Here is a 26,479-nt window from a genome sequence, read left to right on the forward strand (position 1 = left end):
CTGTATCAAGGAGCCAAACCCCTGAAAGACAGCACGACGAAGGAGGTATCGGGAGTCGTGAGACCATGCAACGCTCTGCCGCCGCGCCAACGGCCAGTGCCGTTGGTGACGTGCCCATTTCTGTGGTAGTGGCCGATTTCGCGGTGTTAACATTGGGACATGCATGGCTCGTCGGATGTGGAGGCTCATTGTACGACATTCGACAAGTGAAATGAGGGGTGGCCCCCCAACCCCACAACGTCTGTACGTGGTTTCACCTTGGTCTCGCCCCGTGTTGAAGACACTTACCACAGAATTCCTCGAAGACACGAGAACTCGTGCAGTTTTCGAAATGCCCGTACCGAGCCTCCGGGCCTTCATAATCTGTCCTCGGTCAAACAGATAAATCGTGCGCGTTCCCCATTCCACCCTCGGACAGCGTGCTCACTGATACACCCAGCACCGTGTGTTATGCTGAGTAGCAGTTGTTCCACGCTTGGTGACGCTGCTGCTGCCTGGACGGATTCATGTCGGTAGTAGGTCGGTTGGTCATAATGTTCCGACTGATCGGTGTACATCTTATGAAGGTATGAGGTAAGTGACAGATGCTTCCCCAAAGTGTTTTCTAGTGGTATTGTGAGCCGTTTGACGCGGTGCGTGCTGTGTTCTCCGCGGCTGCAGGTGCTGGATCAACGATAGCAAGTACCTGGCGGTGCTGGTGGCGCCCGTGTGCATCACGATGGCGCTGAACCTGCTCTTCCTGTGCAACATCGTGCGCGTGCTGCTCACCAAGCTGCGCGCCGGGCCGCGCGTCGGCTCCAGCCGCCCCTCCAGCACGCTGCTGCAGGTGAGGACACCACGCCGCTGAGCACAGGCTGCTTCATATTGCACGAGAAACAAAGCACTGTTCGAGTGCTCTGTGAAACTTTCCATTACTCATTATGACAGATTGCTGTTCTTTACTGGGATGGGGATGCTTCCTCCTTTTCTTCTGTACACTGTCGGGAGTTGTGTGACATAAATTAAAGTTCGCAGGCGTGTTTCTACACCTGAAAGGTGACGCATTTTCAAATGTTGCGCCAGACACTTAAGAGTGACGATAGCAGTGCCGCTATGAGAATGGAAATCTAGTTTTCTTTAAATAAAATCTGTGAAAAATTAGTTACGCTTGAGATTTTAGATAGTGATAGTCAAGAAGGCGTTTACGGCGACAAAGGCGCCATTATCAACACCTCACTGAGTTTGAGCGAGGTGATATGACAGGGCTACGAGAAGCTGGATGTTCCTGCTGCGATACTGCAGAAAGACTTGGCAGGAGCCGCGCGGGATTAGCCAGCAGTCAAGGGCGGTGCAGTCATGGACTGTGCGGCTGGTCCCAGCGGAGATCTAGTCCTCCCTAGGGCATGGGTGTGTGTGTTTGTCCTTAGGATAATTTAGGTTAAGTAGTGTGTAAGCTTAGGGACTGATGACCTTGCCAGTTAAGTCCCATAAGATTTCACTCACATTTGAACATTTGAACTTGGCAGGAATGTAGCCACTGTACATGACTGCTGGAAGCCGTGCTCTCGGGAGTGTACGGTCGCAACAATCGCAACAAGACCGTGCTCCGTACGGCCACATGGCACCACTGGGTGGGGGGGGGGGAGACCGTACTCTCCGGAGTATGACACTGGCGCACCACGCACTGCATCTCCAGCAACAATCTGAGCAGCAGACAGCTCCGCAGTGACACAATGAACTGTGACAGTTCGGTTACTCCAAGAACTGCTCCGAGCCAGATGCCCTTTAGCGTACATTCCACTGACTCCAAATCACCGCCATTGGAGGGCAGGGTGGATGTCTGTTGTGTTTTCTGATGAGATCTGCTCCTGTCTCCTTGCAGTGACGGCCAAGTGTTGGTTAGGAGCCCGGTTTTGCCCCTGCAACCAACCTGTCTTCGTGGTAGACACACCTGGAGCTATAGCCTGGAGTGTCATTCCATGTGACAGCGGGAGCATTCTCATGGTTACCCCACGTCTCGTGACTGCAGATTTGTACGTCAGCCTGGTGGTTTCACCTGTTGTGCTGCCTTTCATGAAGAGCGTTTCAATGGTTTTCCAACAGTATAACGCTCGCACTCGTACCGCTCTTGTAACCCAACATGCTCAACAGAATGTACACATGTTGCCTTGGCCTGCTCCGTAACCGGATCTTTCTCCAATCGAGTACATATGAGGCATCATCAGACAATAACTCTAGCGTCATTCACAAACATCATTAACAATCTATGTATTGGGCGACCTAGTGCAATAGGCACGGAACTTCATCCCACAAAATGACATCCGGAACCTGTACGACACAATACAGGAATCATAGTATGAAGGCTTTCACGATCGGATGACATATCTTCTGGTAAACCTTCCGGGATGTAAGGTCGTGGTCCATGAAACTCTTCAACTCCTAACGTTTCGTCCAGAGCTGCGCTGGACATCTTCAGAGGGGTGTTTCTCCTCCGGTGAGTCTTGCCGGACGAAACGTTAGGAGCTGAAGAGTTTCATGGACCAGGTTTACCAGAAGATATAATACAGGAATGTTTGCATGCTTGGGTTCAACATTCTGGCGGTTACACCGATTGTTAGTGTACCAACATTTCACATTTTCAGTGGATAATTTCGCACTTCCATTTTCGTCTGATCTTACATGGTCAATCCCTTAAATATGTTAGCCAGACAGATGTGTTCCCGTAATTTCTCTTTTGTACATAATTTTTATCTCTCTCTCTTTTTTTTTTAAGGGGATACTGCGAGTTTCTTTCTGCCAGTGTATTTACTGCTGCTGTGCAACGTAATTTGACAACACTCATAAATATAGCCCATGTGTCATGTATATTACTGTGTACAGACAAGTTGTTATTTAACGTTGTTTCCAAAAATCTCGAAAAGTGCTTGACCGATTTTGTTCCAATTTTTAATCGATGCTATTACAGACGTTTAGGCAGGCACAAGCTAAATATTTATTTTAGCGAAAATATAAATGTTTCAGTTAAAATGAAAGCAAGAAAGAACCTTTTGAAAAAGAATTTTTTAACAAAATATTTTATCAAAAATCATGTACACAGCAATGTACGCTTTTGTTTTCGCCACCGGTGTGGGTGCTCGAGCAGCGGACTTGTGCGCATCGCTGATGCAGCGCGCTGCCAGTGCTCGGCTAGCAGAGGAGCTGCGAAGCCGTGCTCCGACTGTAGCGTGACGCTAAACAAATTGTCGTGCGTCGTTATTACGACACAGCAAAACTGCCGAGTTCGCACACCACAGAATGGGCAGAAACGGGCAGAAGAAGAAGAAGGCAGAGACAGAGAAGCAACCGTAGACGCCGCAACCCACTAGGAACGCGGAACAGAAGCGCGACCAACATCATGCACCTGTCCCTCCTCTGTACATTCAGTGCAGTAGTGCGTCGTGGCAGAGATGTATGATGTCATAGCCAACTGCTGCAGGGAAGAAGTAGGCGTTGAGCCCGTTGACTCGGACGCCATCGTCCAGTTGCAGGCAGCGAGCGTAGCCGACCACTGCACACTGAAGAGCGCACTGGCCGCTCACATTGTTGATCCACCTACTGTGGAGAAGACGACCGCGGCGAAACAGCGCGAGAAGCACTCCAAGGCCCTGATCAGGTGGCTGGCTCTGAGCACTATGGGATTTAACATCTGAGGTCATCAGTCCCCTAGAACTTAGAACTACTTAAACCTAACTAAACTAATGACATCACACACATCCATGCCCGAGGCAGGATTCGAACCTGCGACCGTAGCGGTCGCACGGTGCCAGACTGAAGCGTCTAGAACCGCTCGGCCACGCAGGCCGGCTCCTGATCAGGTGACTGCCTTGGATCTGTGATGAGAAGACGGTCCAAGAGGGGCTTTCACGTGCAAGATTGAGGAGTGCAACTACTAAGCTGCAAAATTGGACGAACAAGAAGAGGCCCCCTCTGTACATCGTCCCAGTGGAAACTGCGACGGATGGCAGCGACATCTTCGGGATGGAACTCCTGTGACCGTCGAAGCTCTTCCCCTAGGCATGGACGCTAAGGCCCAGTGCTTAAAGTACCAAGCTCAAGGGCATGTGGAAAAATACTGCCGCAACTCGGCGCGTTGCGTCAAGCGCGCCGGCGCGCACAACACCCGCGCCTGTGACAGGCAATGAGATGAGGCGCCAACATGTGCTCGCTGCGGCGGGCCACACGTGGCCAGCTGGCGTGGCTGTCCGGCCTTTGCCAGCGACAGCTGCGCTGGAGACCAGGGGCAAATTGAGAAGAAACGACGACGGCGCCGAAGGCAAAGCCGAACAAAGACGCGACCAACAGGGAAGAAGACAGGCATCACTACCGGCAGACGGCCGGTATAACGCGCCAGTGAGAGGGGCTGGGGGGACCGGACGCCTGAGGTAGTACAGAAGGCACCTGCGCGCTAAGCTGGTGGCCGCGGCGGAGGAGGTGACGCCGGCCTTCAAAGCCCCCATGGACGCAGATAGGGCAGCTTTTAAGGACACCCTGTCTGCAGAGACGGAGAAGGTATGCAGCCAACTGCGGCAATTGCTCTCGCACCTGGCGGTCGTCACAGGTGGAGAGAAGACACCTGCCACTGCTTTCCTTCTGGAGCAGCCGGCGGAAAGAATCCAGCGCAGCGGACACACAGAAGAACAAAACGCGTGCGGCCGCAACAAAGCTGAAGCTCATTGGTTTCGAGCGTCTCCACTTCGGCGAGTGGGCCACCACAGCGGTCAGGACGCTCAGTGGTTTGGGTCCCGTCGTACGCTACACGTGGGAGACAGCCGTAGCCCTCACTCTGCCAGCGCAGCCAACGAGTGAGGTGCCGCTACACGACAGCACACCTCCGAGTGTTTTGGCTTCGACACCGATGGGCGATCTGGGCCTTCCCTCGCGCCAAATCACCAGTGACGCAACGCGACAGGGTGCTCTCACAGCCTAAACTTCAGCACACCTTGCTGGAGCACCGTCACGGACTGATCTCCTATGACGAACATATGGCATGACACGGTATCCGCTTGCATGATACCCGCTACTAATCCTTGCATGACCTGTCGCAGTCAGCAAGACATCCGCTACTGCTCTTACTACCCGACCTAACTACCACAGTTTTTTTTTCCCCCTTGGCGCTTGCCATGGAACTTTTTTCCCCCTGTGTCCTTCAAACCGCTACTCTTCGTTCAACTTTCGATCGAATTTATCTCCAGATGAGTGCGTATTAATGGTTAACCTTAACCAGGCGTACGCAAACATCGCAGTACCCACTTCCTGCGACACCTCACTTTAGTGAAACCTAACGGTTATCCAGAGATTGCAGAAGACCTTTTGAGAAGGCCATCATGCCGGTGCAGGCGTGAAGGGGCTCCACCTCTTAAATAAATAAAAAAAAAGCCTTTACATTCTTCGTCACAGTCACTTTTCCCACAATTGCGGAAAGCTTTATTCTTAGCTTGTCGGCTTATGGTTGGAATATTATTAGGGAATCTCAATCTTAAGTAATAGTTAACAAGACTCAAAATCAGAGAGGCACGGTAGAGAAGATGGAAAGAGAATTGGAAGGAAATGAAAAGGGTGATGGGGAAGAAGGATATGAGCAGAAACACAAGGGAGGAGCAGATGGGCAGAGAGGGGAGGGGAGATGATGGACAGAGGGGAGGAGCAGCAGCAGACCGGTAAACAGAGGTGAAGGAGGGGATAGACAGAGAGAGGGGGCTGAGGGGAAGAAGGAGAATAGAACGTATATCCAATTCCCATTCATACTCAGCAATTGCGAAGCATTTCCAGTTTCACTAGTTACATTGTATTAGAAAGCGCGAAAGCTATGGAAATTATGAAATCACACGACGGGAAAAGGGAATGGATTGCATCAAACCTCTCTATTCAATCGGTTATTGACGTTTTCAGTGATCTTACAGCGTGAGTGCGAAAATGTGTGGGTGTGGGTGGAGGGAAGAATGGAAATAGAATTTCTTTTCGTGAGAGCCAACGTTTATTATCTTTCATGCTCCATTTTCTAAAATAAATTACCAAATATCAAAACAAGGTTAAATTATCCATATGGCTTCTTAAGCGGTGCGGGGTTAACTTTCAACAAATACCGCCATTGGTAAATGATTATCGCATGGATGTACCTCTCATCGTAATAAGATCGCAACATCCTCACATTTACAACAACTAAACAAGAAAACCCTCAGGAGGGAGGAGCACAACTAAGGATAAGTACACCATCGTCGTGGAGCTTCCTATTATCGTCACTTTTTCTCAGACTACTAATGTTTTCCCTGGGTTGTCAGCATTCATAACGCTCAGAGACTCGTATGGAAAACAGCGACATGACAACATCATTATCGAGATGGCACTTCAAAGTCATTCCACGAAATAGAGAAAATTCATAAAAGTCATCACACACGCAAATTTAGATACCGATCCTGGTATTCATTATGGTCATCTCTAAACAGTTAGTTCAGGTGCCCACTCCAAGAGTAAACGGTTGGGAAAATATGCTTGACCTTTTAGCAGCAAATAACCTTGGTCAAACAGGGTTTAGTGACAACAAGATTGTTGTAGCGAAACTGAATACTGTAACATCCAAACTCATCAAAAATATACACAAAATACATCTATTTAATGAAGCAAATAAAAACTCACTTGACGCCTTTCTAAGAGCCAGTCTCCTCTCCTTTCGATCTATGTAAGATTCAAAGAAATACTGTGGCCGGCAGTTGGGAGATATGTACAAAATAAACTGCTAAGAAAGAGTACTGGTACCCCTCACTACGCCAAACTTAAAAGAACCTATAATCGCCAAGAATGAAAAAGTTTTACAGAAGCTTGAAATTCAGCGCGAATGCTGTTAGTAATTTACACAACGAAACTCTGTCTCGAAATCTGGCAGAAAACGGAAGGAGATTCTGGTCGTATATATAGTACACTAGAGACAAGATGCAGTAAGTGAGGAGGTTACTGATTACAGTGCCACTAAATCACAGTTACTAAACACTGTTTCCCGGAATTCGTTCACCAAAGAAGATTCCAGAATTCGAATTAAGAACTACTGCCAACACGAGTAACTTAAAAGTAGATATCCTCAGCGTAATGAAGCAGCTTCAATAACCATTTAGTAAAGGCAAGTCTTTTGCTCCAGACTGTATACCACTCAGGTTCCTCTCAGAGTATGCTAACACATCCATACCTACCAATCATATACAACAGCTCACTCGTCGAAAGGTCCGTACCTGAAGACTGGAAGGTAGAGCAAATTACACCAGTACCAAAGAAAGGAAATCGGAATGATCGGCTGAGTTTCACACCCATACGTGACATGTATGTGCATTAGCATTTTGGAACATATAGTGTATCCGAATAGGTGGCTTTTGACACCGTTCCTCACAGGCGACTTCTAATCAAATTGGGTGCCTACGGGGCATCGTCTCAGTTGAACGACTGAATAAGCTGTCGGAGAAATCACGGTTCGTAATAAATGACGGAAAGTCGTCGAGTAAAATGAAAAGTAATGTTGGGCGTTCCGTAAAGAAGTTTTATAGGGGCTGATCTACACACATGATTTAGGACAAAATCTGAGCAACCCTGCTAGTTTTTTTGCGTGTTATACTGTGGTCTACCGTCTTATGAAGTCGTCAGATGATAAAAAGCAAGAGTAGTGTGATTCAGTCAAGATATCTGTACGGTGCGAAAAGTGAAGATAGACTCCAAATAATGAGTAGTAAAAGGAATCCGGTAATTATCCGTTACACGATAAATCACACTAAACTAAATAATTAGGTACCACAGTTACGATTAACTTAAATTTTTGCAATCACGTAGATAATATTACAGAGAAAGCAAACAAGAGAAAGCGAGTTATTGACAGAACACTTAAAAAAAGGAAAAGGACTTCTAAAGAGACTGCTTACACCACGCTTGTCGATCCTCTTCTGGAGTATTACTGAGCAGTGTGCGACCTGCATCAAACAGGGTTTACCGAGGACATCGAAAAAAATCAAATAAGGGCAGTTAGGTTTGTACTATCGCGAAATAAGGGAGAGAGTGTCACGGATATGTACGGGAATTCGGATGGCAGTCACTAAAAAAAGACGTTTCCGTTGCGGAAGGATCTTCTTATGACATTTCAATCATCTGCTTTGTCCTCAGAGCGTGAAAACATTGTATTGGCGCCTTCCCATACAGGGAGAAATGAACATGATGATAAAGTAAGACAAATCAGTCCTCGCACGGAAGGGTTAAGTGTTTTTTTGTTTTCTAGCGCGCTGTTCGGAAATATGGCGCTAAAGAACAGCTTGAAGGTAGTTTGGTGAACCCTCTACCTGGCGCTTGACTGTGAGTTGCCGAGTAGTCATACAGATGCAGATGTCAGTTAGTAGCCTTGGAGGTTGAATCGAGGTACTCAGTATACGCCAACATCACATTATGAAATAACTGATCTGATCCTATCCAAATTGAGTTTATACTACAGAGATCGTAAAAGCACGTTTTACTTATCTCATGATCACTGCTTCCCTGTGTTCTTCAAATTTTTTAGGAAGCCGTCTTTACAGGGAGGCTGTGGTATTCGCTCTATCACAAAAATGCCCTGAACGCTCCGTACGCTCACCCAGTATATTGGGTGCTATGAAACCACCGCAAATTTTGAGTCTTAATATCACGGATGGCAACCGGACCAATTACGAATAGAAAGCTTAGCGTGGTGTTTCACATTTTCCTGCGTGTACTGTAACTTGACCTCTCACAGAGAATAGCTTTTAAGAAGTGCGGGAAGCTCGTTGCCTACGGCCACATCAGGCCACAAGCTGAGTACCAGAAAATAATATTACATTCAAAATTACAGAGGCTCTACAAAGAAGAAATAAGAGAAGCTATCCTGAATCTCTAGTTGCAAATAAATTCCCAATTACTCACCCATCCAGACATTATAGAGATTATTTCTGAACGGAAAAATGGCACAGGATGCTGGTGTGAAATACTGCTGAATGAAGCTAATGCCCAACGCTTCCCTAGGCCGTCTTTCCCCCAGCTCTCATTTTATGTGAAACAAACAACAGCACATTAACCTGCCAATTAACTGAATGTAATTTAAATATTTGTGGGAAATATTAGACGATAGATGGTTGATACAGTGCGCTTATAGTACTTTTTCTTCTATGCACGCAGCTCGTACCTACCCCGGGCTAAGCCGTTAGTTTTCAGATTCCTTCGATTCGCTACCCTCAGCGGACTGGGAATAATTACACGTATGTCGCATTTCCCGTACGTTCGTGACAAATGGATAAGTTTCGTATTCTTACGTCTCTCGCTATGATTCCTTTCCCTTTATGGAATTTGTTTTCGATACTGCCAAAGCGGCTATACTCGTAATTCTCCAATTACTTATTGTCATGCAGTATGGTCTCTGCTGCAAGGCGAAACGCCGGTTTTTCGATGTCCCACAACGCTAACCGGTCCAGCGCAAGTGGCGAGACAAGCTACGACCGCCTGGCAACTGTACACACTAAATGATCGAAAGTATCCGGCCTCGCCATGTGATGCGGAACTGACTACTAGATTTTACGAGAGCCAGACCCGCCAGTGTATAAGGAAGCTGGCAGCGCTGTGCTACCAGTAGAAAAGCAGGAACAGCAACATGGACTGGCCAGGAGAGCTCAGTTACTTTGAACATGGGCTAATGATTGGATGTCACGTGAGTAATAAATCCACCAGTGAGCTTCCAACACGTCTAAAGCTGTGGAAGTTGTTGTAGTGAGGCATACATGGACTGGCGCGCATACCGGTGTGTAAATGTGAAAAAAGTGACTTTTAAACAATGGAAGGAAATATTCGTGAGTTCCAAAGTGCTGCCAGCAATCCAACTAGCACAATGGCTGTGGATAATGAGTTGTAAATAATAGGTACAGGGGTCGAGCATCTCCTAGTAAGACTCCTGCAGCCAGTACTAAGCGACGCTTGAGGTGTTGTGAAGAGCGACAGCACTGGACAGCAGATGACTGAAAATGAGTGGATTTCTTTATTTGAGTGATGACTCATAGTGTACCGTGTGAGAATCCGAGTGGTGCGTTTGAGATTGGAAAACGTCTGAAGGACGTCACTTGGCATCATATGTAGCGCAAACAGGAGAGTTTGTCAGTATGATGCGGTACACTTATGGCGCTTGAGAAAACGGTAAACGTGGAAAGATATGAACACATTTTACGGCATTTTATACTACGTACAGAGGAGAAACAGTTCGGAGATGTTTATCATTTGTATCAACATGACAATACAACCTGTCGTCTAGCAGCATCTGTGAGGTAGTGGTTTGTGGATAGCAGGATTCCTGAAATGGACTGGCCTGCCCACATTCCGGTCCTGAACCCAGTGGTACGCCTTTGTGATGAGTTACTCCAAACCTCCAGCATCCAACATACCACACTGAAAGCCTACGGAGCAGATTTCAAGCCGTCTTAAGGACTAAGGGTGTTCACATCCGATATTAGTGTCCAGTGAGAGGTATTTGTATAATTGTGGTCATACAGTGTAGTGCGTCGCCGAACGTCCCACTGCAGAGACCGGCCACCGCACGGCAAATTTTCCACGTTTGCCTGCAGTAGCCTTTTGTAAGGCGATGACATGGCGACTCAGTTTGAAATTATCTTGATACAACAACTTCAGCTGGTGCCATTAATGCTACTATAGACACGGTGACTGTTCATCATTATGTAGACGCCAGAAATATGTTCGCGTTAAAGGACTCAATCAAATGACGCAATCACGAGCACGATTATATCTACAACTTGTTAGGTTAGCAATAACGTATTTGTGCACAACATATACATAAGTAATGTCGTTCGGTAACGAAAGTAACTATTACCAAATAGTCTGTATCGGGTACCTTCTCCACAATACAGAACATATACTGTAGAAGAATTTGTCATTACATGTACAGTCCTAGCTGATAGCCTGAAATCACTGACCAATTACTAAGAAACAAATGGAAAAGTTCGGAAACTTTTATCCTCGCCCTCACATGATTTAATTTTTTATCTCGTACAATGGATGGCATAGGCTCAGAATTAAATTATACGTGGTCCCAAACGCGTAGTTGAATTCAAGGTTACTGCAAGCTATCTTTACTTCTGAGGCGTGTGCCACAGCTGATGTTTTCCTTCCCCTTTCTCCCAAGTAGAATCACCTCTGCCCCACAGCCAGACCTCCAGGTATTGATAGAAAATCAATACAACTTTATAATGGGCCTGATAAAAAACATAACACTGTTCTTCACATGGAGTGGGCAACGAGGTGATCTGGACCCGGATCGAATACGCACAGACGATTATCTATCTTCCAGTTTAAGTGTAGTTTTAGGCGGTTTCTCATCCTCATTTTTGCAGACGATTCACCCCCAAACCACCTTTCTCAGTTCAGCTCGGAGAACACGCTAATCAAACAGTGAAACTAAATTAACACAGATTCACAGACAGTTTAATAAGAAAATGAAATGTGGCAACTTCTGAAAAAGATAAATGTTAGTAACAAGAAGTAGCAAAGAAAATGAATGAAATGTAATAAACAACGTAGTGCCCTAAACATAAAACAATAGTACTCAGTTTCATTAGATTAGGAACTTCGTTTTATCTCGAGCATAGTGCTACCTATGTAAACAACGAAATCACACAGTGGCGAAAATAAGTGTCGAATATTGCCGAAACTTTAAACCTGAACGTTGTTATGTATTATGATATCAATATATTTGTTTCTTTGTAATACAATCCCGGTGGAAAAAAATCCATGTTTCTACTGTGAAGTAGGAGTATGTGCAGTCTATAGCAAGCTTGTCGTCTCTACACGCTACTGTTCTTGTGCTGTGTATCATCACGAGAGGTCTGTTGCTTGGGGATGGTTTCCCAAAACTAACGTACGATCAGAGGTTGGGTATAGTCACTCCAATAGGACAACGAATATGAGACGTGAATGTCACCGTGAAAAAATCGTTCAAATGTTTCTGAGCACTATGCGACTCTACATCTGAGGTCATCAGTCCCCTAGAAATTAGAACTACTTAAACCTAACTAACCTAAGGACATCACACACATCCATGCCCGATGCAGGATTCGAACCTGCGATCGTAGCGCCTAGAACCGCTTGGCCACACCAGCTGGCTGTCGCGGTGATTATCGCTGTAAGTTAATGTCTCTAGAATCTGGGACGAGCTTCTTGCGACAGCATCAGCCGATGATTGTCGCAGTAGTGGCCACAGGAGAAAAACGATAGGTGCGCAGGACCAATGTTCTGGCTAACAGTATGCAGACACCCTCAACACAATGCGACACTTCTACAGAGGCAGTTCCAAACTACTACAGAAATTCAGGTGTCAACACAAATGATCCATGGACAGAGTTTACGCGCCAGAAGACATCTCAAGGCTCACCCTTTAAATTGGGTTCGGAGAGAGGCTTGTGTCGCATGGGCATGACAATGTGGGCAGGCCAGCAGTGGGACATAACGCTCTTTCCTGATGGGACCCGTATCAGTCTCCCCCTGAAAATAATGATACTCGTGTGTGCAGCCAAGGAGGACAACGTGCACAACCCAACTATGTCGTAGACCGCTACCCTCACAATGGCAGTTCAGTCATGGTTCGGGGTGGACTCATATATGGCCGCAGTATACGACTTGTGCCAATGCATGGGAAGATGATCCGCACAACATCCTTCCACGCATTGTTGCTCCGTGTGGTGACGGAGGACAATGCACAGCCCCATCGTCACAATCTTGTGAACAGCTTCGCAGTGGAGCATGCAAACAACTACTTGGAATGGCCCCATACTCTCCAGATCTCAGAGGGACAGAAAATGCATAATCAATTCTAAAACGAGCGACTGTTATCGTCCTATCCCACCAAAGACCACAAAGTGGGAACGAGCAATATCCCAAAAGCTTATGTGGACAGTTTGGTGAGGAGTGTTCCTAACAGCACTCAGAAGTTTCCCCAGGGCGACGAGGGCCAATTGTTTCATAAACAAAGTGTTTTCAAGTCGACAATGATAAGAAACTGCAGTGAAATCTTTTGTAAAGTTTTTTTTCTTCTTTTTGTTTGTGTTTATCAAGTACAAATATATTAATCTATTTCATTTTCGTTTTCTTGTGACTGTATCTGGCAGACCGAAACCAGTTTTTCCTGTTATGTCCAGTATTGACAATAAAGCTATATGCAATATTTAATTTGATCATTGCGATTTTGATTTATAACAAGGGCTATCTTAAAGAGATGGCGTGCTCTAGCTCGCACTGGCAGAAAGAAACTGGTATGCATGAAGAATGATGGACTAATGTGTGGTTGTTGAGTTGCTTGAATCGAGACTGTAGATTAATGAGTGTCTGTACGTGCGCAGGCGCTGCGTGCTGCGCTGCTGTTGGTACCCCTGCTGGGTCTGCACTACCTGCTGACGCCGTTCCGGCCCGAGAAGGACCACCCCTGGGAGATGGCCTACGAGCTCATCTCCGCCGTCACCGCCTCCTTCCAGGTTAGTCACTTCTCCCCTCTCTTCGTGTAGTCCTGTACCCATGGAACATAGCAGACAGTCTTACAGTGATACCATTGCTGCTTCTTACGTTGTTGCTCTAGAGTCTAGACCTACTATTGCCGACAGGTGAAGAAAATGACACTTGCCAGAAAAATATTTCCTGCAGTTCAAGGCAGGCATCATGGAAAATCTCAAGTAAGCTGGGCTGCCCGTGTTGGAAACGCGACATCGATTTTGATCCGATGACGGCATATTCCACCTGGGGGTAATACGTGCACTGACAGTAGTTTCACCATCGGCCGCCAACAGGTAGCGTAGTGGCATAGCTACCAGAGCGTCGTCTTTGTTTACCCTTCAATAAGGGATGCTGAAACCCAGAAGGCTCTTTGTGGTGCAAACGTGTGAAGCTATCAGGCAACCATACCAAGCAGGTGCACTCGTGCTTCCTACAGGCAAATGAGCGAGTGTAAAGGGGTGAGACTGTGGCCTGCCGAGTGGCGGAATGGTCCTTTCGTAGAACTGCCACACAATTTGCAAGCTCTGCGTCAGTTGTGTAACGATGTTGGTATCGGTGATCACAAGAACATTCTCACAACCGTAGAGGAGAGTCTGGACATTCCCCGCATCACAGACGCCCTCCAGGATCGTCGTATCGTATGGGCAGCAGGGAGATCGTACTTCTACAACAGCACAGATAAGATGGCTTGTGGGCCAGCCGGCCGTTGTGGCCGAGCGATTCTAGGGGTTTCAGTCCGGAACCACGCTGCTGCTGCAGTCGCAGGTTCGAATCCTGCCTGAGGCATGGATGTGTGTGATATCCTTAGTTAGGTTTAGGTAGTTCTAAGTCTAGGGGACTGATGACCTCAGATGTTGAGACCCATAGTGCTTAGAACCATTTGAACCATTTTGCTTTTGAGCCCAGACATGTCAACACGAACTGCAGCGAACCAGTTATTAACAATGGTACTACAGGCACACACACCTCTAGCCAGTCTTCCACTGACGCGAAAGCATCGACTGTGCATGGCTCGACCGGCGCCGTCAGAGGATCACTTGGAAAATGGAATGGTGCTCTGTAGACTTCAGTGATGAAAGCAGATGCTGGCTGCACCCAGTTAATCGTCGATTCCACGTATGCTGTAAAGCCGGTAAGCACTGTCTCGTAGAGTGGATTCGTCCATGACACACTGGCCCCACCCCGGGTCTTATGGTCTGTGGTGTGATAAGCTACAACACTCCTTCAACTTTGATGTTTCCGGAGGTAACGCTGACAAGCCCTCTGATAATTGCAGAATGGTGTTAGATCCGTTATATATATATATATATATATATATATATATATATATATATATATATATATATATATATATATATATTGCCGTTCTTGCAGTAGGAAGGTGGTAAGTCGTTCCAACAGCATAATGCTCGCCCACACACTGCCCATGAAACCCAGTGTGCTCTGAAAGGCGTGCAGTAACTTCCCTGGTCAGCCCGATCTCCGTACTTGTCTCCAGTCGAACACGCGTGGGAATGATGGGACAAGAAGAGACTCGCGCGACTCGTCAGCCAATAACTCTTACAGAACTACGCGAATAGACTGAGCAGGCGTGGCATAACGTACCCAGTACGGTATTTGCCATCTGTACGATCAACTGGATGCCAGAGTCAGCGCTTGGATTGGCGTCTGTGGCGGTTATACAACATACTACTAGGGGTGTTTCAGTATGGGTAAATATCTGGGCCTCAGAATCGCGTGTGCTATTTGTCTGTAAATGTAATCATTTCATGTACGCCGTATCCACTGTTGCAACAAAGAATCTTGAGTTATCTGGAAACCTTTAAAGGATGGACTAACTTTTTTCTAGCAGTGTATTTTCTGAGCTAGTATTAGCTGCCCACCCTGTATTTCGCATCTGACAGGGAGAGGACTGTACTGCTCCCGCCTCTTACTTTCGACTCCCACTGTGTTGCCACTTCGGCGGCGCAAAGCATGCAGCCTGCCAGCTACAAGTGAGCCATTGCGGCTTTGATTTCAAGGTTATTTTAACGTGCCTTACGATCTGTTATGTAGTGGACGAAAGAGGGACGTAAGCGAGACATTATAGTTACACACTATACGTGAATTTCAGAGCGTTGCCATGGTTCTTTAGAACTTCTTACTTATTACGAGTTAAGTTTTACAAAATTAAGAAAAGTTATGTGGAGAAGCTTACTTGTATCAAATGATAGAAATGATATACGATACGCAAATTTCGAAAGGTTTAAAAATGTTCAAGTGTGGGTGAAACCTTATGGGTCTTAACTGCTAAAGGTCATCAGTCCCTAAGCTTACACACTATTTAACCTAAATTATCCTAAGGACGAACACACACAACCATGCCCGAGGGAGGACTCGAACCTCCGCCGGGACCAGCCGCACAGTCGAAGTTGTTTTGGTAATAAAAAACATGTGTAGTTCACCGAGTTCAATAATTTTTTTGAGTGTGGCATGATACGTTTGGTGCAAATCCCTGATATGAAAATGTTTCAAATGAACTAACGCAGCTCTGGTCCTAATTACAATTCAGACCAAGATTTTGGTATTTTGTGTGTTAATTTCAGAATTTGTAATTGGTTTTTTTGAGGAGATAAGGACATTAAAGGCATTTTCTGTTGCTACGTAGAGGGAAGGCTGGGTCTGGCCGAATGCAGGCAGTACTTGCCGCAGTGCCGGGCCTTGTTAGGTGTCAGCTAATTTAAATCAGACTGCAGAATGTCTGACAGAAACAGTCCCGATCTGAAGTTTTCCCGGCTTATTTCCAACTTGAACATTTCTCGGGTATCCGACCGGGTAGCGTCTTAATGTCTCCACAATATTTCGGCAGACGTACACTCTGCCATCTTCAGGTGGTTCCTGACGAATGCTCTGCTGTTCCTCTGGGCGCCCTATATATACTAGGCGTTACCCCCTCCACCGTTCCTCTCCTGGTGTGTTCAGTGCGGCCGGCGCGTCGGGTACAGGAGGTGGTGGGGGAAGCGGCGCCTGGGTCTGAACTGGGGTCTGCAGTCTCCATGCTGCCGCCCTCGGGGGCGGTCCTCGATCTCTGGGACCGCATCTTTCTCTCCAGGCTGAGTGCAGGGTTCCAAGCCTGACCAAGTTGAGGGCTGCTGTCTTTATTAATTAGATCGTCCTGCAGTCGGATTTCGATGGCCTCTTTAGTAACGCAGTCCCAGAAGTAGGAGGACTGACAGAGTATTTTTGTTTTTTCGTAGTCCATAGTATGGCCAGTCTTTATACAATGGTCAGCCACAGCTGATTTAGTGGCCTGGCGTAATTCGGTATGGCGCTTGTGTTCGCGGCACCTCTCTTCTACAGTGCGGACTGTTTCCCCAATGTATGATTTTCCGCACTGACAGGGAATTTGATAAACGCCTGGTTTTCGAAGGCCTAGGTAATATTTCAGGAGAGCCTTCCAGCAGGACTACAGCACCTCGAGACAAACGGAATACACGCCAATGACTTGTATTCTTCTGTTTCTTCTTTTTGTTCTCTTGGCGCAGTCTGTCTGAGTGCATGTCTTATTTGCTTCTGTTGTACCCATCTTTCCGAAATGTTGTCTCGAGGTGCTGGAGTTCTGCTGGACGGTCGTCTTACCATTAGGCTCTCTGAGCACGACTCACGGCCAGGCCAAAACTTCCATGCATCCATGTCCAAAAGAACTTTGTATCGTAACTGAGAATAGCACAGGCACTGCAATATGGTATTTATCCGCCGACTCCGGGCGAGCGACGTCCAAGTAAAATGTCTCACCTGTACGGGAATATACACAATGGATGTACGGGTACAGGTTGTAGGCAGATGGTTGACCACAATTAGGAGTTTGAGTGTGGCCGTGAGTCGTGCTCGAATAGGCAAATGGTAATGCGACCGCTCGCGATAAGCGGGAAATCCGGGCTCGAGTCCCTTCCGGCCCAGATTCTCATTGTCGTCATTTCATTCTACAACTGCTGGATGTCCATATTCTTAATTGCGAATACAGTTCATGTATTCTTATTTCGATGCGATCATGTCCTCCTCATATCTAAATACTCAGTATGAGAACCAAGAGTGTCTGTACAGTTTTTACTTTAACGATTTGGGAGGCGCGTTATTTATAGTAATGTATAGTTAAATGTGGTTTTTATTTGGCATAATTCTACATTTCTCTGATTGTGTACACTGAAAGTTGGACCAACTGACGTGTTTCAGGGCCTGTGCGTGGCAACGCTGTTCTGCTTCTGCAACGGCGAGGTAATGGCAGCAGTCCTGGGTTCGAGGACGGGCGTCCGCCCGCCGTGGCTGGCGCCGCTGACAGAGCTGCGCCTGTAGAGTCGGCAGACCCGCGACGCACGCTAAACCACCTGCGGCCGCCTCACGCAGTAGCTAGTAGCTAGTGGCTAGCTGCTAGCCAGTAGGAGTAGCCAGTAGCTACGCACTCACGCAACAGTAGCCCTGCATGTCGCCCCTCACCACTGTAGCTCTTGCGACAGCCTGCAGGGGTGATGGGAGCTCTGCTTTCCAGATTTACATCTTAGGTTTTTTTCCCCTATTTTCATCTTTACCAACACGATATCTGTTTCACACCGCAGCATTAAATTAGAAATAATTGTTTTGACGTGCTGTATTCTTGAAGCAGTGACGGTTACATGTTTCCACCACAATGACGATCACTTCTGACGAGTTAATCGTTTCAGTATATGGGATAAATTGTTCGGTACAATTCAGATGGAAGACAAAGGCATCATGGATAACGTAAGAGTCTATTTTTAAGTGTCTGGTAGCCTGTTTTCAGATTATGAAGGCATTGTAGGAACGTACCTCATCCTTAATCTGCTGGCGAAAGAAGTACGACACTAACAGAAGGGCCTAGAAAGGCAGCTGTTCCAATCTGCGTGTGAAAAATATTCAGTATTTAGTGGTATGTGGATGTAGTGTAGTAACAAAGTACCAGGAGACCGTATATTATTGTTCTATCCTCAGCTCTCTGCTTACCATGCTATATTACATTTGTAATAGCGTACTTCAGATACCAATGGTATTTTGTTAAAAACTGGGTTTACTTTTTCTTGAAAAAGCGGTTAACTCTACCTTTGTATTTATCAAAGCTTATTTTGCATCTACTATCATATCTTAAATATTATGCATTATTTAGTGATAAAAATCAAGTTTACAATGATGTCATAGTCTGCAATCTGTATTGGCAAGGAATCTATGGGATCGTAGTCTGATTAGACATCTTCCTCATAAGGGCAATTAAATACCTTAACTACAGTCGCTCACCCGTTAATGAAACATTTTAAGCTCATAATACGGACGCGACTGACTGTGGGAAATATCTCTTCATTGTACCATCTCGTTGCTTAAATCATATTTCAACACTTCGTCGGAGAGAAAGATGAATCCTGAACCTGTCATTTTACGAACAGTCCTCATACCGCTTATGCTATCCATGCGCAATTTACCGTTACTTCAAAGGACAAAGTCTTTACTAGTACCGTCTAAAAATCACACAGTAAACTCTTGACAATTATTTAAGGTGTAACGCAAGTTATTTTACGGGAATACGTACTAAAGAACAGTTAATTAACTGGATGTGACATAATTTACAAATCAAGTTCACAATGGTGACATCAGAATGTAAGAGGACACTTTCCTGGTCGTGTCCATGACTGCAAAGGTGTGAACGAGATTATGTTTTTTATTGAATTTTTCCGATGTGCACTCTTCCTGTCCAAAATAAGTACATAAATTTTATGTTTGTGTCTTGATTTCCTAAATGTATGTTTTCCCCTATTTTAACTCTGTGCTAGTGTTTGATACATATTTGTTTACTTTTATTATCTGTTTATGTTTATTAACAGGTCTTTATGTTTTACATTAAGTTCTATCCAAGCTGAATGCTTTGTGTTGAGTGGTATCTGCTATTTTTTGTTTTTATGACCCATTTCCTTGACCCTTTGCCTGTGACTTATTTCTTGCTAACTGTGTCCATTGTCTTTGTTTGTTAACATTTTTCTCATTAATTTTATGTATGTAACTGCAGTTAAATGGTCAATAAATAAAATATATTTAAATTCAAAGGGAAATGTAGTTATAGTTACCAACTGTAATCAAGACGTGTGACAGTATAATATGAATATTTCTGTCAAAAGGCATTAACAAAACATTTTGGGTATACATCCGCGACTGATTTGCAAAGATAAGATTCGTCTTATTTTTCCAATATTAGCTCTCGAACCAATGTTGAAAAAGATCATGATAAATTATATGAACTACAGAAAACCTCTCAATTCTGTCTGTATGTATGTGTGTGCGTTTGTGTTTTGGTGTCTTCGTTTGGGAAATTGGTTCCTTCCTTCTTTTTTAAACTGTTCCTCAGGCTACCGACGCAATACTTGCATGCTACGCTTATCACATGTAAAGTGTTACAGCACTATAAACGTTTAATATCCGCGCTAAAATGAAGTTATGGTGAAGTGTTTGGTTAAGAATCAGATTTTTTTCTGTTTACCAATAGTGCTTCTATTCTACACACTGCTTGACAATGACGTAACATAAGAGATTTTAGAAGCTACAGATATCGTCAGCAGTCTCAAACTAGTTCAGTGACACAAAGTTATAACCCACTGGTGATACTTTACCTCCGTAACATATGATGTACATATTAAAAAAATTATTGAGTACAGACGTAATACAGTAATGAACAGTAAGTTATATATTACGTAGCGTCTGTAGTTAGTATGTTTAATATTTCTCTCGGATCTGTTCGTTAAATTAAGTGAACCTTGAAATAAAAACTGCTTTGCTTATCATGTGACCGATGAACGTACTATTCACTGGTGTGTCAGGAGCACTGGTGACTCACATTGTAATTCATATTTATAATTTATCTGTTTGGATGGCTATCTTCGCAGTAGCTGCTGTACAACTATTATTAATTGGTCTTACTATGCCGCCATGGATGGTGGTATTTCTATCAATGGCAACACTGAATTTACGTTCATTAGGCCGTGGTCTAAGACATTCCTCAGAACATTCCTCGGTTACTGCCTCTGAGAATACCTCTCGCAGAAGCAGACGGAATGTTACGCACGAAAACAAATCACTCTCTACTGCCCAAGAAAACAGGTGTTACCCAAGATACATTTGTTCGTTGGTTTCATCACTCCAGGTTGAAGTAAACAAGTATTCCTTCGTTGCTCGCTGAGTTCCTGTCGAAACAAGCTGACTTTCATTCTTATTATTCCAGCTTTTTAAGGATTTTTGCTCCATTTTTCTGCAGTTCGCGTTATTCATTACCTTACCGACCCCCATATCACATTGCCACGCCATATCCCCCTTTACGCAGACCGCATCTGTCACTCATCTTTCCCCTTTTGATTTTTGGGTCCTGCACTTTATTCAATACCCCATCCCTCTCCATGAGACATTCCACCCAACCATCATCCCTCAACCGTTTTTTCTACAACGTTTCCTACTCTCCCACTCGACAAATCCGATCTCTGCCACAACTTCTTGGAAAACCTACCAGCGGCTGAAAATGAACACTTGACACCTGTAACTGGTCGTATAGCTCGTCGCTAAACAATTAGCTAGTCGTAGGTGTGGTGCGTGATTCGATTTCTGGGCTCGAGAAAGGTGTCGGTATGAAAGAATGATTGTCCCTGGCCAAAACAACACGCACAAGGGCCAAGGCACATCAACCTATGGCAGCTAGTTTGTTAAAAATACATAACGCACCATTTCGTCCTTCGCAATTGACACTATTACATAAATGCTACCGTATCAATGATTGCAATAAATATAATGAATATCGTGAATGATGTTCCTTTAAACCTATGTTATAGACCGACAGTTATCTATAATTGCATTATTCATAATACAAATGTTCAAATGCAAGTCCGCTTTGTTGGGAGCATTGCGCTGAGCGCCTCTTGGTAGTAGCATGGACACCTCTTAACCTTTCTGCAGATATTGAAGCGCAACATGACGTATTCGTTCTTTTAACAAATCTGGATTTTGCGGTTCCGGTTCGTAAATCCTGGCTTTGATATATCCCAATAAGAAAAAATCCAAGGGCGCTAAATCAGGCGATCTCACTGGCCATTGAATAAAATCATCACGATCTATCCACTATTCGGGGTACACATTGTCGAGATATTCCCTAAACCCTCAACAATCAAGGGGTGTCCTGCCATCGTGCTGAAAGTCGCCCTCACAGCTAATAGAAGAGGTATATGTTCTAGGAGATGACCAAGATTCAGCTCGTTCTGTAGAAACTGCAAATACAGGCAACCGGTTAGTATGATACCCAAATAAAGCGGTCCAGTGATGTGATCTCCTAGAGTGCCTCACCATACATTAACACCACAGTGCGCTTGCATGTGATGTGGTCGTAACCACTGAGGGTCCTCAGGAGCCAAGTAATATAGATTGTGTCTATTGACAGTGGCGAAACAGCATTCGTCTCCTCGTAAAATGTGCCTTACGAAGCGCGGAAAACGTCTACTTCATTCACGAGACGTCTGCAGCACGGTACCCGATTATTGACCTACATAGCTGTTTGTGTAGATGCAGCTGAAAAGGATGCCACTGTCGTTCCTCAACAATCTATTGTACCGAGGGCCTCGTTATTCCCAGATCCAACTGCAATTCTTCTTTGTCCTGATTGCGATGAGAAATAGGTATTACTGGACGAGATTTACTGACTTTCGGAATATTAATTATAATGACGATACTATTATTATTATTATCATTATTATAGTTATCAATAATAATGCAATATAAACGCAATAACACGATAACACTTTCGCTTATACTACATTGTACGTACGCATTATTTTCATTTAAGCTGTGTTTACACCGTGTGGTATGTGCTTCAGAATAATCAGGGCAACTTCGAATGCGTCGCCGATTAGCTTTCCCACAATACGTTGTACATGTAAAGCTCCCACAGTTCTTAAACGTGCGTCTGTACGTCTAAAATCATGAACGGAATGTAGACGTCGCGTTGCAAACCGTTGTGAGTACAGTTTTCGGGCCTCAGCTGCTTTGCGGTGCGTCTCCTCATAGATCAGGATCGTAGCGATGTAGTTTTCGCTAGAGTACATTGCAGTTGCTATTTGTTTGACTGTAAGACTAGAGTGGAACTACAAAGAGATGGTCGCCCTACCTCGTCAGAGCGGAAACAGGTGGAAAATGCAAGCAGATAGCGGCACAGCTCGGTGGAGGTTAGCTTGTACATACACTTTCCCTTTGGACAGCACAGACGAGGCAATCCTTCTTCCACTAACATACGCGGGGAACTTAAAACTAAACACGACGGCTTGCGTGGGCCGTCTGGTAAGGCCTCTGGATTTGTAGGGTTGGCAGTACCCAAAACCCAAGCGGAAACACATAAAACGCATAGAACACGATCTTACAGACCTTTAATAAAGTAAAGTGAAGTGCAGATTCAGCAAAATCGAACTGAAAAAGAATAAATAAATTAATAAATTAACAGTCAGAGTGGACCAATCTTTTCATCGACTGTAGGCTCTGCTAGAGCAGCGAAGAGAAAACGCGTTCCCTTTAAAATATATGAAATGGGGTGATAAATTCCATAAGTAATGCGTGCATCTTATTCGTAAGAAAAACTGTTTTCAATCCTTTAAGAGTCAAAATGTAAAAAATTATAATGCGTACAATATAGGTACAGAATTGTGCCTGTGTACTGCAAGTATGGTGTACTTTACAGTGATGCGTATAGGCGGAGAAGTTACATCAGCTGCTCAATGTTATCTCCTGAATATGCCATTAAGATTCACTTACCTAATGTATTCTCGATGTTAAATGCAGATGTTAATTTTTATATTAGCTGAAGAGCCAACACCGTGTTACGAGTGGAGGCCGAAATACACGCGTTTTAGCTCAGGCACGCAAGCGTACGTGACTAATATGGTGCAGCCTTTCTCCAGAGAGCTAACAAATAACGAAACAGTAAGTGCAGTCGAAACGAACCGTTTCCTTTGAGAACGCTGCGGTCCCCACTTCGCCGCTAGAGAGACATGTGTGTGCGCGCTCCCACACGCACACCGACACACCCACCCACCCCCCCCCCCCCACACACACACACACACACACACACACACACACACACACACACACAAGAGCACGTGACGACACAGCGATCGCGTGCACGAACGACAATGCAACAGCATGACTGCCAGTGCAGCTATGACAGTGTTTCAAGAATAGTTGTTATCATTAAAAACTCTCCATGTTGTGCAGCTAAAATCAATATGCCGCTACCGCTGTCAGAGGAACGTGCTAGAGCATTAATGGTGTACGAAGCCCATGTCGCATGTACTGGTACCAGTGCAATACTTGCGTCGTAGGCAATACTACCTGTTGGCTCCAAAAAAGCATAAGTAACGCTTTGGAACATATGATCACCGTCTGCATCATTTCAACTACAGGGCACCGATGGTAGGGACCAGAATTCACACGACAGTGTGATGTCTCAAAAATAGTGAGGACAGAAAATCAGACATACGATGCAAAACACGATAATGTATTAACAAACTTCAGGGTGACAATTATTGTACTATTCGGAAAAACGTAAATTAGTTACAAACTACGGCGTGCACAAGTTTTATTCAACATGTAAACATCAATACAGATATTTGGATTTCAGTTACGTCATGTTCGATATGCCTGCCATTATTGGTGCTGATGTGGTGCAGACGAATAGCGAATTCCTGCATGACCCGCTGAAGTGTCAGGACATCGGTGCTGTCGATGACCTCCTGAACGGCTGTTTTCAGCTTAGCAATGGTTTTGGGATTCTTGCTGTATTACGTTTAATATAGCCCCCATAGCATGTGTTCAGACCCGGAGAATATGGCGGCCAATCGTGTCCTATGCCAAGTGCTTCTGGGTACCTCATAGTGTGAATGCAGTTACCAAAGTGCTCCTCCAAGACATTAAACGCTCTCCTGCTTCGACGGGGTCGAAAACAGGGTCACTTTGGATAATGCGGATGAAATCATCTTGCAGAGCCTTCAAGTGCCGTTCGGTAGTCACGGTGCCATTAAGGAATATCGCACTGATTATTCCGTGATGGACACTGCTCACCACACGGTCACCAGTTGAGCGTAAAGAGATTTCGATAGCGAAATGCGGATCCTCAGTCCCTCAAATGCGCCAGTATTGCATGTTGGCGAACCCATCCGAATGAAAATGGACTTCGTCGCTAAACCAAACCAACACGCGCATATTAATTACCATCATGCCCCGCGGCCAACCGTGCAGTGTGCACGTCGTAACGCAAACCGTTCAGAAGTTATGACGATTTTATCTCATATAGTTCAATAAATGTCATCCTGTACTTGAAACTAACTTGGTCGATCTGTTGAACCTACTGGTGTATTTAACAGAAATTATAATATAGATATCAATAAACGTAAAAGAGAAGTGGCAGAAAATAAGTGAATTAAATCAGGAGTTGCTGAAGGAATTAGACTAAGATCCGAGGAACTTTAAGTTGAGGATGAATTTGGGTAGAAGTAAAGAAAATGTAAAATTTAGATTTCCAAGAGCGAGAAAAGCCGTTTCATAAGGAGAGAATTTTTAACATCCAATATAAATTTGTTGGCAAGTGTTTTCGGGAAAATATTTGAGTGCAACATTAAATCGAGTTGAACCTTGCGCGACAAACAGTACAGATGGAAAGAACGTAGAAGATGCTGAAATTTTATGATACAGTTAGGTAACAAGTCATTTGATTGCGATATGCACATAATCGCTGGTAGTATCGCGTACTTAGTATACAACAGGGCAGAGCATTGGCGGGGCTCTAATTTGTACTCAGATGATTCATGTCAAAACGTTTCCGACGTGATTATGGCCGTAAAACAGGAATCAACGGGCTTTTAACACAGAATAGTAGATGGAGCTACACGCATGGGATATTCCATTTCGTTGGGGAATTCAATAAACAGGGTCCAACGTATGCCGCCAATACCAAATTCCAGGCATTACGTCTCATCATGGACAACGCAGTGGTCGACAGCCTTCACTTGACGGCCGGGAGAGCCGGCCACTGTGGCCGAGCGGTTCTAGGAGCTTCAGTCCGATGTCCTTAGGTTTGTTAGGTTTAAGCAGTTCTATGGGCTGATGACCTTAGGTTAAGTCCCATAGTGCTTCGAGCCATTTGAACCATTTTGAACGGCCGAGAGAGGCGGCGTTCGCGTGGAGTTGTCAGTGCTATGTCAGTGCTAAATGATAAGCAACAGTGCAGAATCAATGTGAGACTTAAGCCGGACGTATTCGTTAGGACAGTGTGGTGAAATTTTCGGTTAATGGCCCATGACAGAAGACGCCTTTCGTAACAGCACGACATCGCCTGCCTCATCTCTCCTGGGATCGGGACCATGTTGACTGGACCCTAGGCGACTGGAAAATTTCCGTCTCGTCAGATGAGTCCGGTGTTTAGTCGGTAGTATTCGAATGTGGTGCAGACCCACGAAGCCATGGACCCAAGTTGTAAACAAGACACTCTACACGCTGGGATGCCTGCATAATGGTGTGGGCTGTGTTAACATCGAATAGACTGCGCCCTCTGCGCCAAGTGAACTACTTAGGGACCAGTTTCACCTATTCATGGAATTCATGTTCGCAAACAACGATTGAACTTTTGTGGATGTCACTGCAGAATGTGACCAGGCCACGACTGTTCGTGATTGGTAAGAAAAACATATTGGATAATTCGAGCGAATGATTTGGCCACCCAGATGGCCTGACATGAATCCCATCGAACAAATATGACCGAGACCAGTTCGTTTACAAAATACTGCACCGGTAATACTTTCTGAATTATGGAAGGCTATAGAGGTAGTTCGGCTCTATATTTCTCCAGGGTGTTTCCGACTTGTTGAGTCCGTGCCACATCGATTTGCTACAC

At 45.1% G+C, this 26,479-nt stretch overlaps 1 protein-coding gene across 1 annotated transcript in view; it reads left to right on the forward strand.

The window, feature by feature from the left end:
- Positions 1-26,479, forward strand: part of LOC124788385 (calcitonin gene-related peptide type 1 receptor) — a 299,112-nt gene that overhangs the window by 241,804 nt on the left and 30,829 nt on the right. Inside the window, exons 6-8 of the mRNA XM_047255651.1 lie at positions 661-826; positions 13,386-13,517; positions 17,746-17,787. Of these exons, the coding sequence (XP_047111607.1) occupies positions 661-826; positions 13,386-13,517; positions 17,746-17,787 (340 nt within the window). The remainder of the gene's footprint in view (positions 1-660; positions 827-13,385; positions 13,518-17,745; positions 17,788-26,479) is intronic.

This window comes from Schistocerca piceifrons, chromosome 3 (genome assembly GCF_021461385.2).
Source record: "Schistocerca piceifrons isolate TAMUIC-IGC-003096 chromosome 3, iqSchPice1.1, whole genome shotgun sequence".
In the NCBI taxonomy this organism is placed as follows: Eukaryota; Metazoa; Arthropoda; class Insecta; order Orthoptera; family Acrididae; genus Schistocerca; species Schistocerca piceifrons.